Source organism: Callospermophilus lateralis, chromosome 1, assembly GCF_048772815.1.
Source record: "Callospermophilus lateralis isolate mCalLat2 chromosome 1, mCalLat2.hap1, whole genome shotgun sequence".
Lineage (NCBI taxonomy): Eukaryota > Metazoa > Chordata > Mammalia > Rodentia > Sciuridae > Callospermophilus > Callospermophilus lateralis.
In genome coordinates, this window is record NC_135305.1 from 122,692,641 (window position 1) to 122,717,561 (window position 24,921).

At 40.0% G+C, this 24,921-nt stretch overlaps 1 protein-coding gene across 3 annotated transcripts in view; it reads right to left on the reverse strand.

Moving 5' to 3' along the window:
• The window catches only part of LOC143406839 (sodium/glucose cotransporter 1), a 71,504-nt gene extending 64,952 nt beyond the window's left edge, over positions 1-6,552 (reverse strand). For 2 of the 3 annotated variants that reach the window (XM_076865771.2, XM_076865781.2), the window contains exons 1-2: positions 6,418-6,552; positions 107-178 (exon numbers count right to left, since the gene is read on the reverse strand). In XM_076865771.2, coding sequence (XP_076721886.1) covers positions 107-178; positions 6,418-6,552 — 207 coding nt within the window. The remainder of the gene's footprint in view (positions 1-106; positions 179-6,417) is intronic. The other variant, XM_076865790.2, reaches the window with a different exon arrangement.
• Positions 6,553-24,921: the final 18,369 nt, after the last annotated feature.

Here is a 24,921-nt window from a genome sequence, read left to right on the forward strand (position 1 = left end):
GAGACCTGGTGAGCATGTGATCCATATCCAGAATTTAGGGAAGAAGGAAGAATATGGGTTCCCAAAGGTAATACCCCAGCACATAGAATTTCAGAAAAAAACTCACCGGCCACCACACCATACTTCGGCCTGCCAGGAAAAAACCTCCGACTGTCCCACGATTGGTGGAAAACATAGCCTAAGGAAGAAAGGGTCCAAAATTTAATAGAAAACTGGAAGAAAGACCTTACCAGCCAAAGGACATACCTCCTCATTCTGGCATTTTCTTTAACCACTCCACTTTTTGACCTTCTTTCACTTTCCTATTCCCCTGGACCCTCACCATACGTAGATGATGGAGGCAGGGCCCTACAGTTAACAGACAAGGAAACTGAGGCTCAGAAGGCTTAAACAATTCCCCTAGTGCCAGTGAAACAAACTGAAATTAAGGACAACTTCCTGATAAGTATTTTTCTGCATTGTGTCTTTCCTCATACTGGGAATAAAGTCGTTAGCCTGGGGGATGCCAAAGAAACTGAGAATGGCAATCGCTCCCTGCCCCAGTCTGTCTGGTGCAGGTAACTAAATATACATATGTATGCCATCTGGCTTTTGTTTCTACAAATTATAACCACTTCTATGGGTCCTGTAGATAAACAACCTCACTGCTTCTTCCTAGTTTGACCAAACTGCAAAAAATTCATTTTTATTTTCCATCTTTTGCCTATTGTGTGGGTGGGTGGCCAGATCCAGCCAGTCAGGATCCAGGCAGGATCTCTGGGCTAGGCTGCCAGTAACACTAGCTCACTCTGCAATTGGTTCTGAACAAGCCCCTCCACCTGAATCTGTTTGTTTTCATATTAAATTGGAGGAAATACAACTCTTAAATTTTTATTGGTGCATTATAATTATACATAATAGATTTATCATTATATATGCATATTTACATACATGTACACACACACACATACACAAAAAAAGATATAACAATACAATTTGGTTGATTTTGTTCCCCAGTACCTCTCTTTCCTCCTCTCCTCTAATACCTTTTGGAAATAGAAATTTTTACCTCTTTCTTACAAGAATATCAATGTACCAAATGAAAAATCATACTTTTGAAAAGTACTGTATGGTATGTGCATTGTATCTCAATAAAGCTATTGTCAAAAAGGAAAATACTGTAAGATTGCAAGATGTTGATACAAACTATTACATTAAAAAACAGACATTCAAACTCAATACAAATTTATCCCTCCCTGAAGATGTAAGTAGGCGCTTGCTGGAATCGTTCTTTGGCGATATATTGTGACTAATGTGGTAAATACAGAGAAAGGGGACAATTTCTTCTAAAAAGAGGATAAAAGGAAAGGCTTCCCAGAGTGGGCAGCATTTCAGCAAATGTTAAAGGAAAAGGGAAGGAGATTTCAGGAGTTCAGTGATCCAGAAGTGGAACTACACCAAACTGGGGAGGTTAAGGAATGGCAAATAGTGTTAGTTGTTGAACCTGACTGAGGCATATGAATAGGTAGAGTGGTAAGAGGTGAGCCAAGATCTCAAATGCCAGGCTAAAAGTTACAGGCTGTATTCATAAGAAATAGGCAGTCACTGAAGCTTAGGAGGAGAAATATGACATGTATGTTGAATGCATGATGACCAGCTCTTCTCAAGCCTTCTTTGTTTCTGAGACTGCAGCTTATTTCTGATTGAGCTCAGGCCCAGGCCCAGGTCCAGGCTTTCAACACAAAATGGGGCAGTGTTTCTGCTCTTGTCCCTGGCCCTCCTCTCCTTCCTCTTTTCTGTCATTGGCTTTCTCTCAGCAGACACTTGTTAATCTCCCTGAAAATATTAATGACTGATAGGGACTTAGCCCCACCAGACTCATGTTAAAGGAAAAGGGAGGGAGATTTCAGGAGTTCAGTGATCCAGAGGTGGAACTACACCCAGGCTGGGGAGGGAAGGAATGGCAAATAGTATTAGTTGTTGAACCTGAGACTGCAGCTTATTTCTGTTGGAGCTCAGAAATAAGCTCAAACAGAAATAGTTTGTGTTTGTGTTTTCATGGTTGACCATGATGATAAAAGGCACCACTGGTCTAAAGAAATTCACCTCTGGTGGTGACAATTCAGGCATTTAGGAACTTTCCATTCATTTAGCAAACAAGTGTATAGCAGACAATATATTGCTTGGTGCTCACACTGGAGTGAACTATTAGACATGGATAGTCCTTTAAGAAGCAGGATCATTTATGCATCTAATCTAATAACAGATTTGTTGAGGCTCCCTGGGTGTTAGGCAGTACCAGGCAGAGCACATCAGGGCTTTCTGGACTCCTAGCAGGGTCTTCCATTCCACTGAACATACTCTGAGGGCTCTATAGTGGATGTTTTGAGACTAACAGGAGAGCCAACAGATCTAAAAGCACATAAGAAGGTCACTAGGGCTGAAATAGAAATAAATCCCAGTGACTTAGCCTCCAATGGTGGGCTAGGGAAAATTCATTCTGAAGTCAAAGAAGGTGATACTCTCCAGCCTGATTAGGGAGACAGGAAAAGTAGGTTGAGGTCCAGATACAAAGATTTCCAAGTTCTTCAGAAATGAAGAGTTTAGAGGAAGAATGTAAGGGCAGAATCTAGAATGTGGAGCTGGAGTAATTCAGAAAAGATATTGGAGATATACCAAAGGTAAAGAGAGGTGCACCTCCGCAAGGTCTTTCCTCTCCAGCATGGTTATCCCCTCCTCATCTTTACCTACCCATCCCTCAAGGCCTCTCAAATGTCACCTTCCCTGTGAAAACTTACCTGACACTCCCCCCGTGGAAATATCTTCTATGAACTCTTCCCTTCCCCAGGCAAAAATAATCTCTCCCTCCTCTGAACACCTAGAGAACTCCATTGTTACCTTGTTCAAAGTTCTTACATGTTCTTTTACTTTGTGTTACCATATTTCAAATTTTTAATCCCTATAGAACTCAGTAAATGCCTTATGCATGGAAAGGCACTGCCTCATGATTAGGATAGGCACAAACAATTTCAAGGTCCTAGGGTTCACTTTGTAAACCATAGTATTAAATTCGCCACTCTATCCTACAACTAGAAGAGAATAAACTCACAATGGCAAGCTGTGAGAGCAAAAGAAGAACAATTAACTCAGAATTTTTGTTTGTTTGGTTGGTTTGGTTTTCTCAATGGAATACAAACATCATTGAGCAAAAGGAAGGAAATTTAGACTTCAGTTTAAATGAGGAACAGATTAAGAAACTGGAGATGTTGGGCCTGGAGAGAAGACTCGGGTGTGGCCTATTACCTTCTGATATGTAAAACAGGACAGTCACACTCAGTGCATCCTGCATATGACATAACAAAAAATGGGAGAAGCCCCAGGATGTCAGGTTGAAGCTGGGTCCCAGCTCCTTTTTGTCAGAGCTGTTCAGAGATGGCCATGGGGCCACTGGGAAGATTTTCTGCTGAAAGTATTCAAGTCAAGGCTGTTGACAACTAGCCAAAGTGACTTTGACAAATGGCTTAAAGAAGAGATGTAAGCATAAGATGAAGAGGATTGAAGTCCATAAACTTTAGGTCTCATCTTTATGAACATATATACATAAAAAAGAAACTCAGAACCACTTGGACACTGTCACTGTAATGCAGTGGCTGAAAGGTCAAAGGAGAGAGTATTCCAAAAAAGAACAGTGTCATAGAGGGGGCAAGAAAGAATATTGAGAGAACATTGCATTTGGTATCTATGACCTGGGTCCTAATTCCAGCTCTATATTGATTCATCTGATTGACTTCTAGCCACCCTCTCTGATCCTAATCTGTAAAATAAAAAAAGTTAGGGTTCACCCAGACAGCATTCCAGCTCAGTACATAAGACAGGGGTCATTAAATTTATTCTGTGAGGAAAAAGAGCCTGATAGTAAATACTTAGTATTTTGTGGGATACATGCTGCCCCATTTTTTGTTTTGTTTTGGTTTGGTTTTTGTTTATGACACTTTAAAAGTATGAAAAGCAGCTGGGTGTAGTAGTACACACTTGTAATCCCAGTGACTCTGGAGGCTGAGGAAGGAGGATCACAGGTTCAAAGCCAGCCTCAGAAACTTAGTGAGGCTGTAATCAACCTAGTAAGACTCTGTCTCAAAATTTTTAAAAAATAAAATAAGAAGGGCTAGGGTGTTGCTCAGTAGTTAAATGCCTATGGATTCAATCCCTAGTACCAAAATAGAGATAGATAGATAGATAGATAGATAGATAGATAGATAGATAAAAAGAGAGAGAGTTAAATGTGTAAAAAGTATTTTTAGTTTGTGGATCATACAAAAACAGGGTGTGGGTCAGATTTGGCTCATGGACTATAATTTTAACAAACCCTAGCCAGTGAGAGTTAGACGATAGTTGAAATGTCCCAGCATGACAAGGATAGAGATTCATTTTCAGAAGATATAAAGTCCCCCAAGAAGCCACCTGAGAGGAAATAGAACTGGAAATAAATACCAAAGAAGCCACAATCCAAAGCTCAAATATGATCGAATGAGACACAGACGGAAGAATATGAAACTACTGAAGAATATTGGAAGTGACAGGATGGTGACAGAGGGATGTTGCTAAAATGGGCCTGGACCCTTGTATCTGTGCAGTCCAGGGATTAGGCATGAGTCAGAAGCCTATCCCAAAGTCACTCTTAACCCTTTCATAGCAAAAAGGGGAGTCTTGACTGGAAAAAATTCAGCATGTTAAATAATCAGGGTCCAGGGGCACTGCTAATGGGGGAAGATTAAATGTCGACAAATACTAGCAGGCTCATTAACCAGCATTTAAAAGGACAAGTGCTACTGATTCACAGATATTTCAGAAGTGCAAATACCATAAAAAATGTAAACATCTGTAGTACTGGCAGGGCTAAAGAGATTGGTTTACAAAACTGAGATTATCGGGATTGTCAGGGAAATGGGCAGTATAGCATGGCTACCAAATGATAGATTCACATCTTGGTTCCAGTGAATATAAGCTGGGGAGGAGTGGGAGGTATTAAGGCAGACACAGTGACAGTGTGCCTGATACCTTGAGAAACCAGGAGTCATGATAACCTGAGTTCCAGGAACAACCTCATGTATTGCAAAATCTTAGGCAAATCACAACCACATGGGGTTTCAACGTCCTCTTTTGTAAACTGGGGATTAACATTTATTTCTGTCTTGTGGCTTTTTGTATAGATGTTCTACCCAGCTAACCATTTTGCCCATTTTCCTTAACAGACCAAATTATTCAGAGTTTGGGTGACACCCTGTAGGGCAAATGAGATTCCCAAAAAAATTCCTAAAGTCTATAAAAGTTTGCAGATTCATCTCTGCAGATCCTCACAATATCTTTGAGAAGTCATAAGATTAGATGCAACTGTACCTATGTTATTCCTGGGTAAACTGAGGCTATAGGAAGATATCTTACCTGGTCATTTTGTTTCAACCCTGAGAAAGCCAATATTCTGGCTCCTACTTGGATATTTTGGGGGAAGCTGAGAATATTGAGGAAGAATAAGCCACACCAACCCTATAATTTCTTTTAAAAAAAATTAAAAATCCACACTTCCTTTTACTCCTGAAAGTTTCAGTGCCCATAGAAGGGTTAGTGCCCATCCTTCCCTCTAAGTCTGAAGGGTTCAACACAAATAGGTCTGACTGGCACAGCAGCCCCCTCTATCTGTCACCCCCATCAGGGACAACCCTTGAAAGTGGCTGAAATATTTGCATGCTTTTAAAACACCTTCTCTTTTAGTGTTAGGTGTGCCAGAGTCTGTCATAAATGAACTTTCCAAGTTCCAGGATGCAGAGAACAAGTTTCTCTGGTTTGGTGTGTCCCCAGAGTCCCAAGGGGAGACACATGCACTTCCCTCTCTGCAGCACCAGGGCACTTTCTGGTCTTCCTCCTCCTGCTCCACATAACTTCCCCATTCCTAATTAGCTCCAGCCCCTGGGATTCCCTGGCAAAGGCCTCTTGTTTAACCTTCCCCAGGAGCAGTGACATGGGTCAGCCTCCCCCACAGATTGCCCCAAGCACCTGAGCCTGACAGGGGCTGTGACTTTCTGGCTTGACACCATTTCTTTCCCATTTGAAGTTGGTTAACTAACATAAGGCAGTAGTCACCTGGTTGACCCTCTTTGCCTCCTGGCACTTTCCTGCCCTTTATACTCTCTCCTTGTCTCAGCAATCCTCCACCTTCCTTCTTTGCTCACAGGCCCCAGGAATCTCTTGGCTTTCCTGATGCTCCCCTGGGAACCCCTCTAACTGAAGTTCATGCTTGCTTGCGGTCCACACATTGCACCCCTCAACACCTCTCAAGGGTTTCCAATGCTTTCCCACTTGCCTGCATCCATCTCCTGGCAGCTCAGGGACACCAGCCCTTCGTGCGCCCCCCTTCAACTCTGGTCCAGGGCCCCTACATACCCATAGCCCGACGGCCATCACAACCACAAAGTAGATGACAATGACAGAGATGTCCGCAGCATTTCGGATGCGCTCATAGGATTCCAATGGAGCAGCAGTGGTGGTGGGCGATGGGCTCCAGGTGCTACTGTCCATGGCGGTGGCAGCAAATCCCTCCCCCACGCCCGGACTGCTCACTTCTTATTCAGCCTCCGAGTTAATTATCAGCCCTGGGGGAGGGGATCCGCGATGGAGGGGCAGCCGGCGGTGAATCAAAGCTCCTGCACTGCTGTTGCTGCTGCTGCTGTTGCAGGTGCTCTGCACTGTGGGCCAGCAGCACCGAGACTGGAGTGCTAAATGAGGAGTCAGCCAAGCTGTTAGCGGGGCGGTGTCGTCCAGGACAGGTAAAGGCTGTCCCTCCAGCAGGGAGGGGCCGGCCAGGAGGTGGTGCCCGCGTGGCACAAAGGCCGAGGTCCTCTAGCAGCGGGAAACCACCAGGCTGCCACGCCTGGCCTGCCATGGGATTCCACCTGGGACAGAGCAGGAGTGGCTTAATAGAGGGATCACCGCCTGGGGCCAGGGACCTAGAGACTGTTGAGAGCACCTGCCAACTGCTGCTCTTGGACAAGTTCCAGCCCCTCTCTGGACCTGGCTTCTCCATGTGTAAAATGGGCACAGAGCTCTTCTAAGAAACTCAGCCAAATTCTTGGTCTTGGTGGAGAACATTCTGGGAAAATGGGAACTTGCTGGATGCATAATCATAATTCCTGGCCACAGGCATAGCCAGTCACTCACATTCCTGATTCCACATCCACAGCCCCCAAGGACACTGTTACCCTCCTATAGGAGGAAGACACTGAGACTGGAAGAAGGGAAGCATTTCCTTACTCTGTGTCTCACCAGGTACAGTCACCCTGCATATCCCAGGATTTGGCATCCAGAGTACAGAATTTTTGCTTAAGTTTTCCCTAAACAATACAGTATAAGAACTGTTTACATAAAACTTACATTTTATTAGATATTATAAGTAATATAGTATTTAATACATATGTGAGTATATACATAGGTTATGTGCAAATTCCATGTCATTTTATATAAGGGAATTGGAAACAGCCCACCACCCAGATTCTCAGGGACAACTGCCATGTGTTTTGTGCCCCTTCTGAATCACTCACAAGGGACAATACGAAAGAATCCCTTCCAAGGAACTCATCAGATCCTGAGACTTCCTGGGTACTCAGCCTGCTCATTAGGAGAACATGTCTAAGCCACACCCTGGGCTCAGAAAAGAGATGGTTGAGAAAGGAAGCATGACTTATCCAAGGTCACACAGTAAGGGAGTGGCAGAGTTGGCCCTGCAACCCAGGTCAGGCCAGGGACTCTTTCAGAGGGATACTTGGAAACATTCTCAAGGGCTGACCCTGAAGGCCTCAGAGCAACCAAAAGTGGCTGTTTTGGGAGAGGAGAGCCTTGCTCTGATGAGAAAATACAGGGAGGAGAAAGGACCACATAAATCCTACTAGGACTCTGTTCTGCCCTGGGTCCTCCCTGCTCCCCCACTAACAACCATTCACTGCCCATATGTAAATGGACTGTTCCTTTGCACCTCGCTGTCTCCAAGGTCTGCTTCCTCTCCTCCCTCATCAGCACTTTTTCTTCCCTCCTTAGTTGCAATCAGAAAATCATTATTTAGACAGCATCCATGTATTTTCCCCAGGACTGTAAACTGAATAAGGCTATGTCCAGGGCCCTGCTTACTGCCAGTTCAGAAAGATCAGGAATTCCTTTTCTAAGAAATTTGCAAGTAGAAGCTTTCTCCAAGGATGCCTCCAACACTGAGTTTAGCTGTCAATCACAGCAAGAAGCAACACTCCTTTCACCCACGTTCCTTTGTTAATTCATTCACACATTTAGCAAAGCTTTTTCACTTGGCTCTGTGCCAGGCAAAGTCCCTGCCTTCTGACAGTATAGGAGCTCCTCCTCAGCAGTTCTCAAATATGCAGTGTCTGGGGCTGGAGTTGTAGCTTAGCAGTAGAGTGCTTGCCTAGCATGTGTGATGCACTAGGTTCAATCCTCAGCACCACATAAAAGTAATAAACAAGTCCATCTACAACTAAAAAATTTTTTTAAAATATGCAGTATCTATCTTTCACTCTAAATTGTGCTTCTGGGTAAGGCACACAAGGGTGGAATAATCATGAAACATTGATCTCTTAGGACACAATAAAATCAATAGCATAAGTCAGAGAGACAGTGGATTTAGGAAGTAGGGGTGGAGGAGGGACTTACATGGTCAGTTTGAATCTGAGCTCAGCCACCAACCAGTAGACCATGGAAAGCTCACTGGACATGGTGACCCCCATCAAAATGTTTATACTATGGCATAGAAAGTAATGACTGTTTCAAACAATGGGTCTCACTGACAGAGAGACACCAGCAAAGGTGAGGGGAATAGAAAGACACTATGATATTTTTTCTCCCTTTCCTTTTCCTTCTTCTGAGTTCAGATATGGAAAGTCTAGGGAAGCAGGGTGTTGATCAGCATATAATTTTCCTGTGGCTGCTATAACACATTACCACAAATTTGGTAGCTGGAAACAACCGATTTCTTTTTTCTTCGAAGTTCTGGAATGCAGAGTCCAAAATCGGTTTCACTGAGCTAAAAATCAAGGAGTCAGGAGGATCAGACATCTGAGATTATAGGGCAGAATTCTTCTTTTTCTTTTCCAGATTCTAATGGCCATGGCATTCCTTGACTTGTATCATATCACTCTAATTCATAGAGGTATTGTGTGTGTATTAAAATATCCATATCATAAAATTTACCACCATAACCATTTTTAAGTGTGCAGCTCAGAATCATTAAATACAATCGCGTTGTTGGGCAACCATCACCAGCATCCAACTCCACCAGCATACCGCCTCCGGCTCTCACTCCCCCATTTCCTCCATTGTCTCCTCCTCCTCCTCCTCCTCCTCCTCCTCCTCCTCCTCCTCCTTCTTCTTCTTCTCTCTCTCTCTCTCTCTCTCTCTCTCTCTCTCTCTCTCTTTCTTTTTTTCTACCTGATATATTTTCCAGAGGAAGCAGCATTCAAGATATTTTGGAGGGTGGGGTAGGGAGAAGGTGCTGCTGAAGGTGTGTCCACGCGTAAGGATAAAAACCAAAATATTGCCAGGAAAAGGGGAAGTAAAGAATAGTGAGAAAGGTCAGAATAGAAGACTATTGAGTTCACCTCAGGCTATCCCTAGACTGTGGGTAGAGGAGGTGAAGTAGAAGGGAAGATGAAAATCAAGAAAAGTAAAGTTTGTCCCTGACCTTCCCTCTAAAACTAATCAGAGAGGGATTGACCCCTGGTGGGCTTCATATAAGGAGCCGAGCATCAGTTCAGCCCTTGACTTGCTGGGTTAGCTTGGGCAAATCCTCTAAATTCTCTGAATATCACCTCTAAAGTAGAGAAAGACCCAACTCTTTTTCTAAAATCTTTTATTGGTGCATTATAGTTAAGTATAATGGTAGGATTCATTGTTACATATTAGTTCATGTACACAATAACAATATAATTTAGCCAATATCCTTCCCCAGCATTTCCCCCCTTCTTCCCCTCCTCCCACCCCCTAGTCCCTTTCCTCTGTTGTACTGATCTCCCTTTGCTTTTCATGAGATGCCTCCCTTTCTTTTCCTTTCTACTCTGTTGCTTCCACATATGAGAAAAATATGACCTTCTGCATTTGGCTTATTTCACTTAACATCATAGTCTAGAGACAAGACCCAATTTGATCTAACAGATTTGCTGAGTGCCCACCATTCATGCCAGCTTCAGGTTGAGACCAGAACTCAGGTTGCTTGATGGTAGGCTGTAGCTCTTTCTTCTGGATACTAAACATCCGACTGGCTTCAGAGAGGAGCTACAGAACAAAGAAGGAGCTGCAAGACATCCAGCCTGCCTTCCCCAGAGCTCTTCACAGGATATTGCCTCTCAACTTTGACCTCAGCCTGGTGGAGCAGGAAGAGTGCATGGCTAGGAGTCAGGAGCCTTGGTTCAGATACCAGTTCCTCTGCCAAGTGACCTTACAAATCGCTTCCCCATCTGAGATTATTTCCTCTCCAGTCTTACTGCCAGAATTTGACCAGTTGGTCTCTTAAGAAGGCTCCTGGTGCCTATTCCAACTCTAGCCAGGCTCCTGAAGCTCCTTGGGCCTCCAACTCTTCTCCATTCCATGTTTACAAGCCCTGAATAGTTGCATGACAGAGGTGTGTCGCCCTCACTTCATCTTGAGTTTCATCCCCTGCTACATCTCCCAGCTCCAGAGATGAATTTTTTTATTGCTCACCAGCATTTCTAAAAGTAGAAGTGGGGAACATGGTTTATAAAACATCTAACTACTCCCTGGATGTTCCTCAAACAGTGAGTGGCTATGTAGTCAGGCACACCTGATTGGAATTCTAGCTCCTTCTCTTGTTAGTGAGGAATCCTCAGAACAAAGTTATCCAGCTTTGGGGTGGGGGCTTGTTTTCCTCACTTGCAAAATGTGGATAATAAGATTTAAGATACATTAAAGAACATATGGAAAACACTTCAGCATACTGTGACATGCATATTTAGTGTTCAATAAAACAGCTGACCTTGGGGTTAATAAGGGTATAGCTGAATGATAGAATACTTGCCTTCCATGCACAAGTTCCTGGTTCAATCCCAAGCATGGCAAAAAGGCAGGAGGGTAGGGGGTATAACTTTCATTTTCTTAATACTGGCCACCTTAATACTTACCTGGACTCAAAGATGAGGGGTCTTCATCAGGCCTCTACCCTCACAGAACAGAAGAAGATATGAAAAAGAATATAAGGCTTACAAGTTGTACAACTTCAATTTTCACAATGATCCTATTGTTTTCCCCATTTTATGGGCAAGTGCACTGAGACTCAAAAGGGTTAAGTAACTTGCCTCAAGGTCCATCAGCTGGCAGATGGCCAAACTGGCACTCAGCCCCATGGACCCAGTGGTACAGAGAGGAGGGGATGAAGCAAGGAGAAGTGAAGCCTTAGTCCTGATTCTGAGGTTATCTGAGCGAGCCACTCTCTACCCCTCCTTCTACTTTGGCATTGGGCCCCAGTTGCCCACAGACAGAGGCATTTCAATGAGTCATTAGTTATAACAAATGCCGGCAAAAGTCAGCACTCTTCTAGGCACCAACTTCTACCAAATACCTTGGTTTCCTAAAAAGTCAGAGCCTAAGAATAGGAGCAGGTTAACTGCCTGTTGGATCCTGAAGAAGTCAACTCTCTGAGAGAAAAGCTTCAGTATTACTGGTACCCCATGTGTCCCAATTTCCTCTATGAGATGAGACAAAGCAGCTCTGGGAAGGAGGTGGCTCAGAGACCTGCAGGCCTTGGCTGAAGAACTCACGAAAACTCTCATTCTGTTAGTCTTACCCCACCCTACCAATTCACCACCCATCAATCAACCTGCCACTGAAACTGGGATTCTAGGACCACAAAACCCAGGCTCAAAAATCCCTGGGCAATTCCATTTCTATTAGGTAGTTCAAGAAGTCAAAAAATGGAGACAGAAAATAGTACAATATTTGCCAGGAGTCGGAGAGAGGGAAAAAATGGGGAGTTATCAATGCTTTCTTTTCTCAGTGCTGAGGATCTAACCCAGGACCTTGTACATGTGAGGCAAACACTCTACCACTGAGCTACACTCCCATCCTAGGAGTTATTATTTAACGAGTCCTGAGTTTCAGTTTTACAAGACAAAATGTTGTGTAAGTATATGGTGCTAATGGTTGTACAACACTGTCAATGTACAGGATTAAATAGCCAGAATGGTAAATTTGTTGTTATATGTATTGTTCCACATTAAAATAATAAATTTCTAGTGATGTGTAGATATGTTATAAATAACATAAGAAAAATCTGAGGGCTGCAGATGTAGCTTAATGGTAGAGGGCTTGCCTAGCATACTTGATGCCCTGAGTTTAATCTTAGTACCAGAAAAAAAGAGAGAAAAAAATTATTTGAACAACTAAAAGACCCATGAAGATAACAGTGGAGTTGGGAAGTTATTTGTGTGTTCAATAAACACTGGTTGAGCATTGGTCTAAAAACTAGGAGTACCAAGTGAACAAGGCATCTAGTACCTGCTTTCCAGGGCTTAAAATCTATGCACATGCTTATGAGCACTGGAGAGAGGAAGCCATTTGGGAAAAATAAAAATGTATGGGAATTAGGTAGAGATGGTAGTTGCACAACTGTGTAAATGTGCCAGACACCTCTGAACTGTTCACTTTACAATGGTTAATTATATCTCATGTGAATTTCACCTCATTTGAATGAATAAATCAATAAACAAATAATAAGCAAGGTACCTGGCCTGGAGATAATAAAAATCAAATTCCCTACCCAGATAATTTTTCCTTGATTTGTTGATTGGTCCTATAGTTTTTGCATATCTTATTCTTTTGTTAACACATTATTTGACAAGAATAAATGAAAAGAATCATAAAAAACATGACTATTTATGTCATCTAGTGGCCCATCTTGATAATTCTAAACTGAGAAACTCATTCATTCATTCATTCATTCATTCATAATATTCACTCAATGTAAACACTGGTGTTACAAACTCAGTAAAACATGTCTGTGCCTCAGACCCTCCTGGTCCATATAGAGAAGTTTGCACATGATATGTCCTTGCTGTTCCCTGTGCAAGGATGCTTTCCCCTCACCTCTTCTCCAGGCTAATTCTCACCAACCTTTACACTCAATTCAAACTTATTCCAAGAGGCTTTCTGACCTGCACTCCACCCCTAGCCTAAAGCCATCCTCAGAAATCCCTATTCTTCCTACATTTGTCTCAATTTTTAAATTATAATTACTTGTATAATTATATGTTTAATGTCTACAATCCCCCCCCCACTAAGCTATAATCTTCATGAAGATAGCACCAGGATCTCTTTGCCTTTACCGTGCCTAAGCCTGGGACTGGCATATACTAGATGCTCAATAAATATTAACTAGATGAATAAAAATAATGAACATAAGCAATTATAATGTGATAGATGGTCTGATAGTGAGGCAGGACATATTTGTCTTTCCAAGGGAGAGAGTGGCAAAGGAAGCAATCATGAAGTGGGGATAGTTGTACTGAGTCGTAAGGGAGAAGTAGGAACCCCTATTGTAGCACAGCTGGAGAAAGTTAGGGAGGTGTGAGAGCACATGGTGTGCACATTCAAGGAACTGGAAGCACTTGTGTTCTGCATGACTGGGAAGAACAGTAGGCAATAACACAAGGATGTGGATCGGACTTGGACCACAAAAGAGCACATGCAGTATGCCCAGCTTGCTGTAATTCACTCCATAGAATAATGAGGAGCATGTAAAGCAGGGATTCCTGTCATTAGACTCATGGACCACTCAGAGGTGAGTTTCAGACATCCATAAACTCCCTAAAATTGTATGCATAGTTGTGGTCAGATTTGTATTTATTTGGGAAGAGGGCTCACAATTTTCATAAGATTCACAGAAAGATCAGTGACCCCCAAACTGGTTAAGAAATACCACCTACTTTAACCACCCAAACTAAAATAATCCCACTCCCACCCCAGTGAACTTTTATAGCACTCCTCAGAAATGACAAAATATAAATGTCTTGTCTCTCTGTTTATTGCTTGTCTCCTCCGCAAGAAGGCAAGCTCTGTGAAGGCAAAGACTTCGTTGTTCCTATTCACTGCTCATTCGCTAGTGTCAAGCACACATGAACTCAATAAATACTTATTTAGTATTATCATAGGTATTATCGTAGGTATTTTTCAGTGTGGTAAAATAACTGTAATTTAAAGTTTGCAATCTTACAATTTTAAGTATATACATCACTGGTATTAAATAAATGCATATAGTTGTGCTTCCATCACCACCATCCACCCACAGAATTCCTTTTATCTCACAAAACTGATGCTCTTTACCTAAAAGCAATTACTATTAAAATCCATTAAAGCAATATCCCCACCCACCCAGCCCTAGTTACTCTTGACAACCACCTTTTACTTTCTGTCTCTATGAATTTCATTCTACTTTTTGTCTCTACTCTAGATACTCACATAAATAGAATTATATGATTAGAAGCATACAGGTTTATTTCACTTAGCATAATGTCTTCAAGGTTCATCCATATTGTAACATCTGTCAAATTTTCTTCATATGTGTGTGCATATATATGTATATATAATGTATATGCCACATTTGTTTATTTCTTTATTTATTTATGGACATTTGGTTTGCTTTTATCTTTTGATATTGCAAATAATGCTATGTGAACAAGGGTTTGTAGTTTTTTTAATCTTTTTTTTCTGATAAAGAATAAACAAAGGGGCTGAGCATTTTTCTCAGTGGAAGAACACGTAATTAGCATGTGTGAGGTTCTGAGTTCAATCCCAGGCACCAAAACAAACAAAGAAGCATAGGCATACAATTGTGGGTGAATGAATGTGGACATGGATAGATTTTGGATGGACAGAAGAGTGATTGATGAATACACAATTGAGGGATGGAGGGATGAATGAATAATGGTAGGATAGATAGATAGATAGATAGATGAAAGCACTCTGAATTAAACATTAGGAGAGCTGTTCCCTATCTTAGCATGACACTTTCCAACTGACACACCAGGTATCAGAGATACTGTGAGCTAACAATGATCCCATAGTAACAATGACAGTAGTATTAGATTAAAGGGAGTTTCAAAATATTTATAAAGATGAGTAACTCTGTGCTAGTCCATGATCACAATCAGCATTAGTCAATGAAAGGATTGTGTCCTAGAAGTTAAGGTGTTGCTGACTAGGGACAGTGAAGTTTCCCAGAATGTTATCCCTGGGAAAAAAGGAAATAACTGAAGTTGAATAAAACCACACTCAGTATCAAATATGGAACAACCAGAACATTAGTCAAAATAGCAAAAGCAGGATCAATGAAAACTCAGAAACACGAGCGACAGAGGATGCTGGCAGTGCATGGGTCCAAATGCCAAGGAAACATATAAATGTAGAGTGCTCAGGGAGGGGATTTTGAGGATATTGAGCCCTGCTTTGGCCCACAGGATTTGCTGATCCATAGTCTCATTATTTATGGTGACTGTCAGAGCTAACCCCAATGGTAAAAGGGACAAAAAAAAATGTAAAGTTAGTTCACATAAATGGAAATATAAATGGCACATATTAAAAGCTATCAAAAGTTCTCTTATAACATAAATTTAGGTTATAAAATTAAAACTACAGTGAGATAATATGTTTACCATACTGGAAAACATTATAAATAAATGAATAACACATTATTTTTTGTAAGGAAGCATGTACTCTTTCATATTGGTGATGGGGGACATAAATTTGCATCACTCTAGCAGTAATTAGAGACCCTCTGTGAACATTATATCATGAAAATAAGATAAGCCACAGATTGGGAGAAAATTTTTGCAAAAAAAAATCTGATAAACTACTATACCAATATATAAAGAACTTTAAAACTCACAAATAAAATTAACAGTCTAGTTTTAAAATGGGCAAAAGAAGCCAAGTGTGGTGCTGTAGCACATGCCTATAATCTTAGCTACTCAGGAGGCTGAGGCAGATCAGTCACAAGCTCAAGGACAGTCCTGGCAACTTAATAAGACCCTGTCTTAAAAATAAAATTAAAGCCATTCTTGAGATCCATCTCTAGACCCACTTTACTGTGTTCAGAAGGCCCATTTTGCTCTTCTGAGCAAGTATTGGAAAACCTATAGGGAGAAAGCAAGACATCTTGAAAGGCAGAAAATGTAACTGTCGACATTCAGGGATGTAGCTGTTGATTTCTCTGAAAGAGAATGGAAATGCCTGGAGCCTGCTCAATAGAATTTATATAGCCATGTGGTTTTAGAAAACTACTGACACCTGGTCTTCCTGGTGAGGATAACTTCCCTTCAGACTTTCTAATTTGCTATTAATATTTAATTTCCTTAGATTATTTCTTTATTTCTAATCAGCACAGCACTAGGATACAAACATCAATAGTTACAGGAAGGATCCCAATGAAGAGTCATTCCATTTTCTTATAAGCAAGTCTAAGCCATCCTTAGCCACCTTTCTAGAGCAAAGGAAAGAACTCTGGAGAGAAAAGAAACAGTAGCCATATACTCAGATGTGCAGAAATGGGTAAAACAGAAAACACAGATGGGAGGCCCAAAGGCCAAGGAGGAAACCAGATCTCAGAATGTTAGTTGAAAATTTATAATCCAATACAAATGACTATTCAGAGCCTAGATTTATTTCTCTTGATATCATAGAAGATATTTCCTGCCTTCTGTTTATCATTCTTTCAAATTTTTTAAAGTTTCCTCCTTCCCCTTCATGATCTCCGAGTATAGTCAAAGAAATAGCAAAAACACTCCCCTTTGCCTGTGATGGTCTGCATGATCTGACAACTCTTCCATTGCTTTAGATGGTCTCTAGAAAATCTGCGCACATTTCTGAAGACCTCTAGATTAAATAACTTATATATTAATATCATAAAGAAATTTCTCAAATATTTACATATTTATTGAGTAATTTTTTCTGTGAAATTTTTCTGCTATATAATTTATGTAAATGATTCACAATGACTACTCTTTGTGGGCTCAAAGTCACATATGAAAATTATAGTTATAGAGAAGAGTTTTAAAAGTAATAATTTTAAAAGTAATACATCTATGGTTATTAAGGGTTTTAAAGTTTTTCTTTTTCTTTATTCCTTTTCTGTTTTATTTATGGAGTAGGTTTTATGTTGTAAAGTAGGCTCCTTCATATCATTTAATAGTGTTTGAATATTTTTACCTACATATTGTAATTGGAGAGCAATTATTATTACTTCACATATTAGAACAATGTAAGTTGAAACTAAAATGTGAACAATTCTGTGTATACTGATAATAAAAGTATATTTGCCCTAACTCAATCTTATAAATATCACCCCTGGTTTGCATATGACTTGTATATTTTGCCTCAATTGGTTCTGTCTAGGTGCATATGAAAAACTATGAAAATTTTCTTATTTTTTATTATATATATATATAATAATTATCTATATTCCTAGCCCCTTTTAATTTTATTTGGAGAGATGTTCTTGCTAAGTTTTTGAGGATGTCCTCAAACTTCTAATCCTCCTGCCTCAGCCTTCCTAGTAGCTAGGAAGGCTACTAGGATGCATGCCCATCATCTTTATATTGATGAGTCTGTTCTTATGTCCAAAAGAAAGATTTTAGGATTTTAAAGACAACTTTACATGATTTTTTGATTCTGTTTGTAAAATCATGTAAAGTTGTCTTTAAAATCCTAAAATCTTTCTCTTCTTTTGTTTGATTTTCCGTTTGTCTTTTTTTGCAATTTTGTGATCAGAATCATTCAAAATAAACTGACAGTCTTGGTATTTTAAAAAATTAAATAAAAGATTGGGGTGTAGCTCAGTGGTAGAGTGCTTGCCTGGCATGAGCTAGGACCTAGATTTAACCCCCTAAAGCAATAATAATAATAATAATAATAATAGACAAAAGAGCTGAACAGGCACCTTACCAAAGAAAATAAACAGTTGGCAAATAAGCATATGAAAATATTTGCAACATCGTGCCATTAGAAAATTGCAAATTGAAACCGCAATGAGATATCACTATACAACTATTAGAATAACCAGTAGGTGGCCTAAGTACTGAAAACACCAAATGCTGGTGAGCATGGGGAACAACAGGAACTCATTCATGGCTAGTAGGAATGCAAAATAGTACAACCACTTTGGACAAAATGAAGACAGTTTCTTACAAAACTAAGAAACTTACATAGTCTTATCATAAATTCTATCAATCACCCTCCTTGGTACCAACTCAAATAAGTTGAAAACATGTCCACACAACTGGCACAGAGGAGTTTACAGCAGCTTTATTCATGATTGCCCCAAACTGGAAGCAACCAAAATGTCATCCTTCAATAGGTGAAAGGATAAACAAACTGTAATACACCCATACAATGGAGTATCATTCAAAAGTGAAAGAAATGAGTTATCAAGCCATGATAAAACATGAAGGAAATCAAAAAGCATGTAACTAAGTGAAAAAAAATCAATCTAAAAAGACCACATACTGTATGTTTTAAACTATATGATATTCTGATAAAAGTACAACTACAAAGACCTGTAGTTGCAGATTTGTAGTCCAGTAGAAGGAATAAATAGATGAAACAAAGAAGATTTTTAGGGCAGTGTATCTGTATGATACTATAATGGATTTGTATCATTATTCATTAGTCAAAACCCACAGAATGTACAACACCAAGAGTGAACCCCAATGTGAACTATACACTTTGGTAGATGATAAGGTGAGAGTGTAGGATTATAGATTATAACAAGTGTTCCACTCTGGTGTGGGATGTTGATAGTGCTGTTTGGGTCATGAGTATATGGGAATTTTCTGTACTTCCCACTCCATTTGGCTATGAATCTAAAACTACCCTAAAAATAATTAAGTCCACTTTTTAAAATTATACATGAATGTATCCTTTGAACCCAAAATTTACTTCTAATAATTTATGCTATAAATAATCACATAAAGGCAAAGTAAATTATAAAATTTTTCTTATTGCAGCATTGTTTGTAATTGAAAAAGATTAAAAGCAATATAAACACCCATCCGTTCATATATATGGTTAAATATATTATGGTGTATACATTTAATGAAGTAATGCTATGCAGCTTTTTTAAAAAGAAAGCTTTTGTGTGTTGATATAGACTTATCTCAAAGATATTTGTTAGATTCAAAAAGCAAAGCATGTAGAACATCATATAGTTTGTTAACATCAGCTTAAAATATTAGGGATGAGGGAAGAATATAGATACATATTTGCTCATTTATATATTAAATCACTTGGATATACAAGAAACTGATTAAATAATATAATATTACAAATTATATTCTATTACCTGTAGGAAGAAAATTTGAATTACTGTGAGATTTTTCTCATTACCTTGATTAACAAAGGGGCAATAATTAAGAGCCTGAGATTCAGCCTAATGTTCTAAGTTAATGTTGACCAAAACATTATATAACACAAAATGGAACCACATACACACAAATATATAAATATCCCCATAAGTATACACCCACATAGATAAATATACAAATATCAACTCTAAAGCACAGAATCAAAGTCTGAATTGAAAAACAATCAATTCTAAACTAGCTTCACCTAGATAATGTGACCCACAATGATGATCCAAAATGCAAAATCCTAAAAATCTCTGACTTTTGAGCAGTTTTATCGTTGGAGAAGGGTCAAATGATTGACTCTCCAGCTTTACTTTGGTTTTGATGGATGTGCATAAAAGAAGTTACTCCTTGCTGAGATAGAAATGCTGACTGGAGAGAGAAAAAAATCATTCAGAGTTGTGCTTGGAGAAAGCAAAGAAGTCAAGTTTTAATATGGGCTTGGACTGTGGATACAACCACAGGGCCTCATTTCTCACGGAAGACCACTACAAGGCCCATTTGCTCTGTTCTCCAAACACCAGTTATCCCAGGTCCCAGTTTCATCCCTTATTTTGAATCATCCTGAGTCACTCACTGTTTGCTTCTCAGTTTCATTACTTGAGAAAGCATTTGGGCTGGAAGAGTGCAAAGTATACCCCAGAGTCATTGTTCTATGGAAAGAGCTGTGATCTCTTTGGGGCAAAGGCCTCTTTAATCTACAGCTGTTACCACCATTGGATTACCCGTATATGACCTTGATTCAGGAGGGATGCCAGTGCCACCTTTTTCTCTCTGAACACAGGAAAGTACAGGTGAGTGGCTTGGGGGCCAATTTCTTCAATGTCTGAATAAGTCATATGTCAGGTTTTGGATTTCCAAAACCTCTAAGAATGGTGGACTCTTCACATGGAAAATAGCAAAAACATTGAACCAACCTACCCCATCCTTCATTCTATGGTGTGGAAATTGAGATCCAAAGGGTAGGAATGAGAAGTCCACAGTCATGGTCTGATCTCTGAAAAACTAACACAATGCTCTTTCACCTTCAAAAATATTGTCCAACGCAAATTCTTGGAATGTCTTGTAAAGTTTAATCTATATCTACCCTATGACCTACCAATTCCACTCCAAAGTGCATACTCAAGAGAAATGAAAACATACCTGCGTTCACACACACATACACACAAATATGTTCATAGCAACTCGGTTTATTATAGCCAGAAGCTAGATGAGCACCCAAATGTCCATTGCTAGGTAAATGGATAAACAAATTGTGGTCTATTCACTCAATGGAATACTACACATCAATAGAAAGAAACAAGTTCCTGATACATACAATATGGATGAATCTCATAGACATTGAATTAAGAAAATAATATACACCATAATATGTGACATTACCATAAGCAAAAGTAATTCGTGTGTGGAGATTAAAAAAAAAGAAGAAGAAGAAGATAGTGAACCAGCCCACAGAATGAGACACTTAGAGCGGAATCGCAAAGCCACGTTGCCTCCTGCTCTGCACACGCTTGGGCCAGTGTCTGGGGCCCCGGGCGGGCGCCTTTCTGTACACGTTGAGGTGCACGTCGCCCTCCCTCGGCGCCAAAGCTGGAGAGCGCCCCACAGGCTACAATGGTCACTAGTGTAGTCTCTATTCTCCTCGGGCTTGAAAGTTTGGCCAAGGGGCATGGATTGGGTGGGCCAATGTCCCCTTGAGCAAAAGAAGTTAGTAGTTAATTCTATCATGGATGTTCTTGTCAATGTGGTCATTAGGGAGGATTCCTTTGCTTAGCTGTCAGCAAAAGCAAGCTCCTGGAGCTACAGCCATAGTCTGAGCTGGTCTCTGCTGGACGCCTGCCTGGCGGCCCCCTCCTAGAAGTTTCAGTCCTTCCTGCTTTCCTTCATGCCACACAGTGCATTGTTTTTTCTACCTGCTTGTCTTATTTTTAGAAAAATTTAGAAAAACAACAAAGGCTGTTTCCATGATTTTGGCATGAACCCCTTGTTCCAAATGGAGATGGCAGGTCGGCATGTCAAAGCAATTCAAAGAAAGAGGTGCAGCTGACTTCTGTCCCTGCAGCTGACTTCTGGGTCCTGGGGGAGGAGATCTCAAAGTCCCACCCTCCCTAGTGCTTTTCTGCATGTGGTAGGCTAGCAATATTTTGGTTAAAATCATGTTTGTGACTGTAACCATTTGTATGAATTATTTTAAAGAAATAAAAGCTCCCCCCAAAAAATAAAAAATAAAAAAATAGAAGATATTTGTCTGGGGCAGAAGAGGGATAATTGACTGAAAGGGCATAAGTAAGAACTTTGGGGGGTAAACATTTGTCAAAACTTATTAAACCATACATGTTAAATCTATGTATTTTAATGTATGTAAATTATCTTAATAAGGTTGATTTAAAAAAAAAAAAGATAAGCCCTCCAGGCACAGTGGCACGCACCTATAATCTGATACTCAGGAGGCTAAGGCAGGAGGATTACAAGTTCAAAGCCAGCCTGGGCAACTTAGTGAGATCATTGCCTCAAAATAAAAAGTAAAAAGGATTGAGGAAGTAGCTCAGTGCTTGAGTGTTGCTAGGTTCAACCCCTAGTATCCCCACCCCACACACACACAGACACAAAAAATAAGCCTTTATATTTGCATTGCTCTTTTTTGTAAAGTACTTTCTTACATTTCATCTGTAGGGAGAGGAGAAAATCCCTCTTTCTCCTAGTTTTTATGTGGGCTCTTTGAATCTAGGAACACAATTAGGGATCCAGGAGTCAAATATACACAAAACAGACTAATAAGAGAGAAGCTTACAAGTTTCTTTTATATTTTTAGACAAAGAACAAAAAATTATGAAGAAATCACAGGACAAAGGATCTCTGGGCTATGGGTAATTAATTCTAAGGAAGGCACTAGGAGATATATGAAGGGTGGACTGTAAAGCTACAGGTAGATAAGGGTTACTTTAATGAGCTTATTTATGCAGGTCCATTGCAGTACCAATCCCAAGTCTCCAGTGATAAGGACTCTTTTGTCAGGGTTAAGGAGAAGAAATCCCTCCCCAAAAGAACCTTTATTATGACTTGCTGCATGTAGAAAAAGTCAAGGCAGGTAACCCTGTCTGCAACTGCAGTTTCTCCAATGTTTTTGGCTTGAAAGAATTAATATGCCATCTGGGCATATTTTGTGTTGGCTTTTCTTGAACCCCTTCACATCTTACAACCATCTGGCAACAGCCCTGTTAAATTAGTGAGTCAGAGCATACTATCTTCGTTTTACAGTGGAGAAACTGAGGTTGACAGGCAAGAGCCTCAACTTTCTAGGATAGGTACTGAGAGGGCCTCTCTGGCCACTGAACCTGGAAGGCATGAAGTCCACCCCTCATCAGTCAGACAGACACACTGTGGCTCAGAGAATTGTGAATCCCACAGTGAATCAGTGGCAGGATTGGGACTAGGGCTCTGAACCCTGGCTCCTGGTCCAGTGTACTCCTCCAGTGCATGGGGCTGCCTTGAGCTTCCCCGCTGTGCCTTCCCCTCCTCTTTCCTTTCTCTGCCCATGACCTGTTCCTGATACCCTGAGATGCTCTCAGATCCCTCTTAGAGGCTCCAGAATTGACTTCCTGAAGCAAAGCCACAAATCCCCATTCTATGCTCTTCACCCTCTGGGTGAGCTCCTCAGGCCCTCTCTCAGCTTGTTCTTAAGGGCGCCAGAGTTCTTACAAATAGTTCTATAGAATGGTTTCTTATAAAACAGTTCCTAGCTGGTTCCATAACAGATATTGTGAATTGCACTGTTATAAACATTGATGTGGCTCTATCACTATAGTAGACTGACTTTAAGTCTTTTGGATAGGAGTGGAATAGCTGGGTCAAGCTAGTCAAAAATAAGGAAACAAAGGGGTCAGGGAATACCATGAAAATAGTAGAGATCAGTGGAGTAGGGGACAGGGATTGACGGGGAGAGAGAAGGGATGCGAAATGGGAAGGATGGCGGAATGAAATTGGCCTAACTATTCTACGTACATATATAAATATACCACAATGAATTTCACCTTATGCATATCTGTAAAGCATTAATCTTGGAAAACTATAGAAGGAAGACCAGTAGAAAAAAGGAAACAATGGACAGGATGGAGAGAGGGAAAGGGGAACTACTGGGGACTGAATTGGAGCAAATTATATTTCATGCTAATATAATTATGTTAAAATGAACCCAACATTATGCATAACTATAGTACACTAATAAAAAAAAAATAGTTCCTAGCATTATTCCACCCAAGGATATCTGCCATCTCCAAAAGAATAAGACCTTAGTAATCACAGAAAAAAATTAAGATTTCATTTTTACACCTATGATTATCAGATATCTAGAAACTTTTTAATATCTAGTGTTGACCAGGGTAAGAGAAAATGGACATACTCATACACTGTTATCGGGTGTGGACATTATAGGGTAATTTAGAAGTATCTATTAAATTTTTAAATATTTACTCTCCGATCCAGGAATTTTAACATCTACGTGTCTATTCTGTAGAAATATTCATACCATTGAGCCAACATATCCAATATACATTATTCGTTTCAGTGAAAAACTAAACAATTTAAATGTCACTATGAGAGATTGATTAAAATATGGAATCCAATGTTACTTTTTTCACATTACAACATATTGAGGAAAACTTTCTTTGATAAGTGCCTCATAGTTTCTAGTAGTCACTAGTGTTCTGTACTACATATGTGCAATAAGTGAACCATTCACCTACAAATGGGCATCCTGGTTATCCCCAGGTGTCTTTGTTTTATGCAAGTGACAGCTCTCTAGGAAAAGAGTGAAAATAAATTTAAATTAAATCTCAGTGAACTGAACTGAACTGATATATGGATAGTACCAGATTGGCAGTGTTAAAATTATTCTAATGATCACACAAAAAGTTGCCAGTACCACTAATAATTAGGGAAGTATAAATTGTAACCACAATGGTATAGTCTTTCACACTCTTAGATGACTATTATTTTTAAAAAATAATAATAACTGCTCATGAGAACATGGAGAGAATTAAAATTCTTGTATACTGCTGGGAAGATTGTAAAATGGTGCAACCACTCTGGAAAATAGTATGGCAGTTCCTCAAAAAATTAAAAGTAGAATTATGGTATGATCCAGCAATTATAGTTCTGAGTATATATACAAAAGAACTAAAAACAGGGACTTCAACAGACATTTGTAATACCCATGTTCACAGCAACATTATTTACAATAGCCAAGAAGTAGCAACAACCCAAATGCCCACTGACAGATGAATGGATAAACAAAATGTGGTAAAGACAGTCCCCAACTTACAGTGTTCCACTTAGCATTTCTCAACTTTACCATGGTACAAAAGTGATTCACATTTAGTAGAAAGAATCCTTCTAATTTTGAATTTATCTTTCCCCAGCCTTTTCTATATGATATGATGCTCTCTTGTGATGCTGGGTTATAGCTGGAAGCAACAGCTCTCATCAG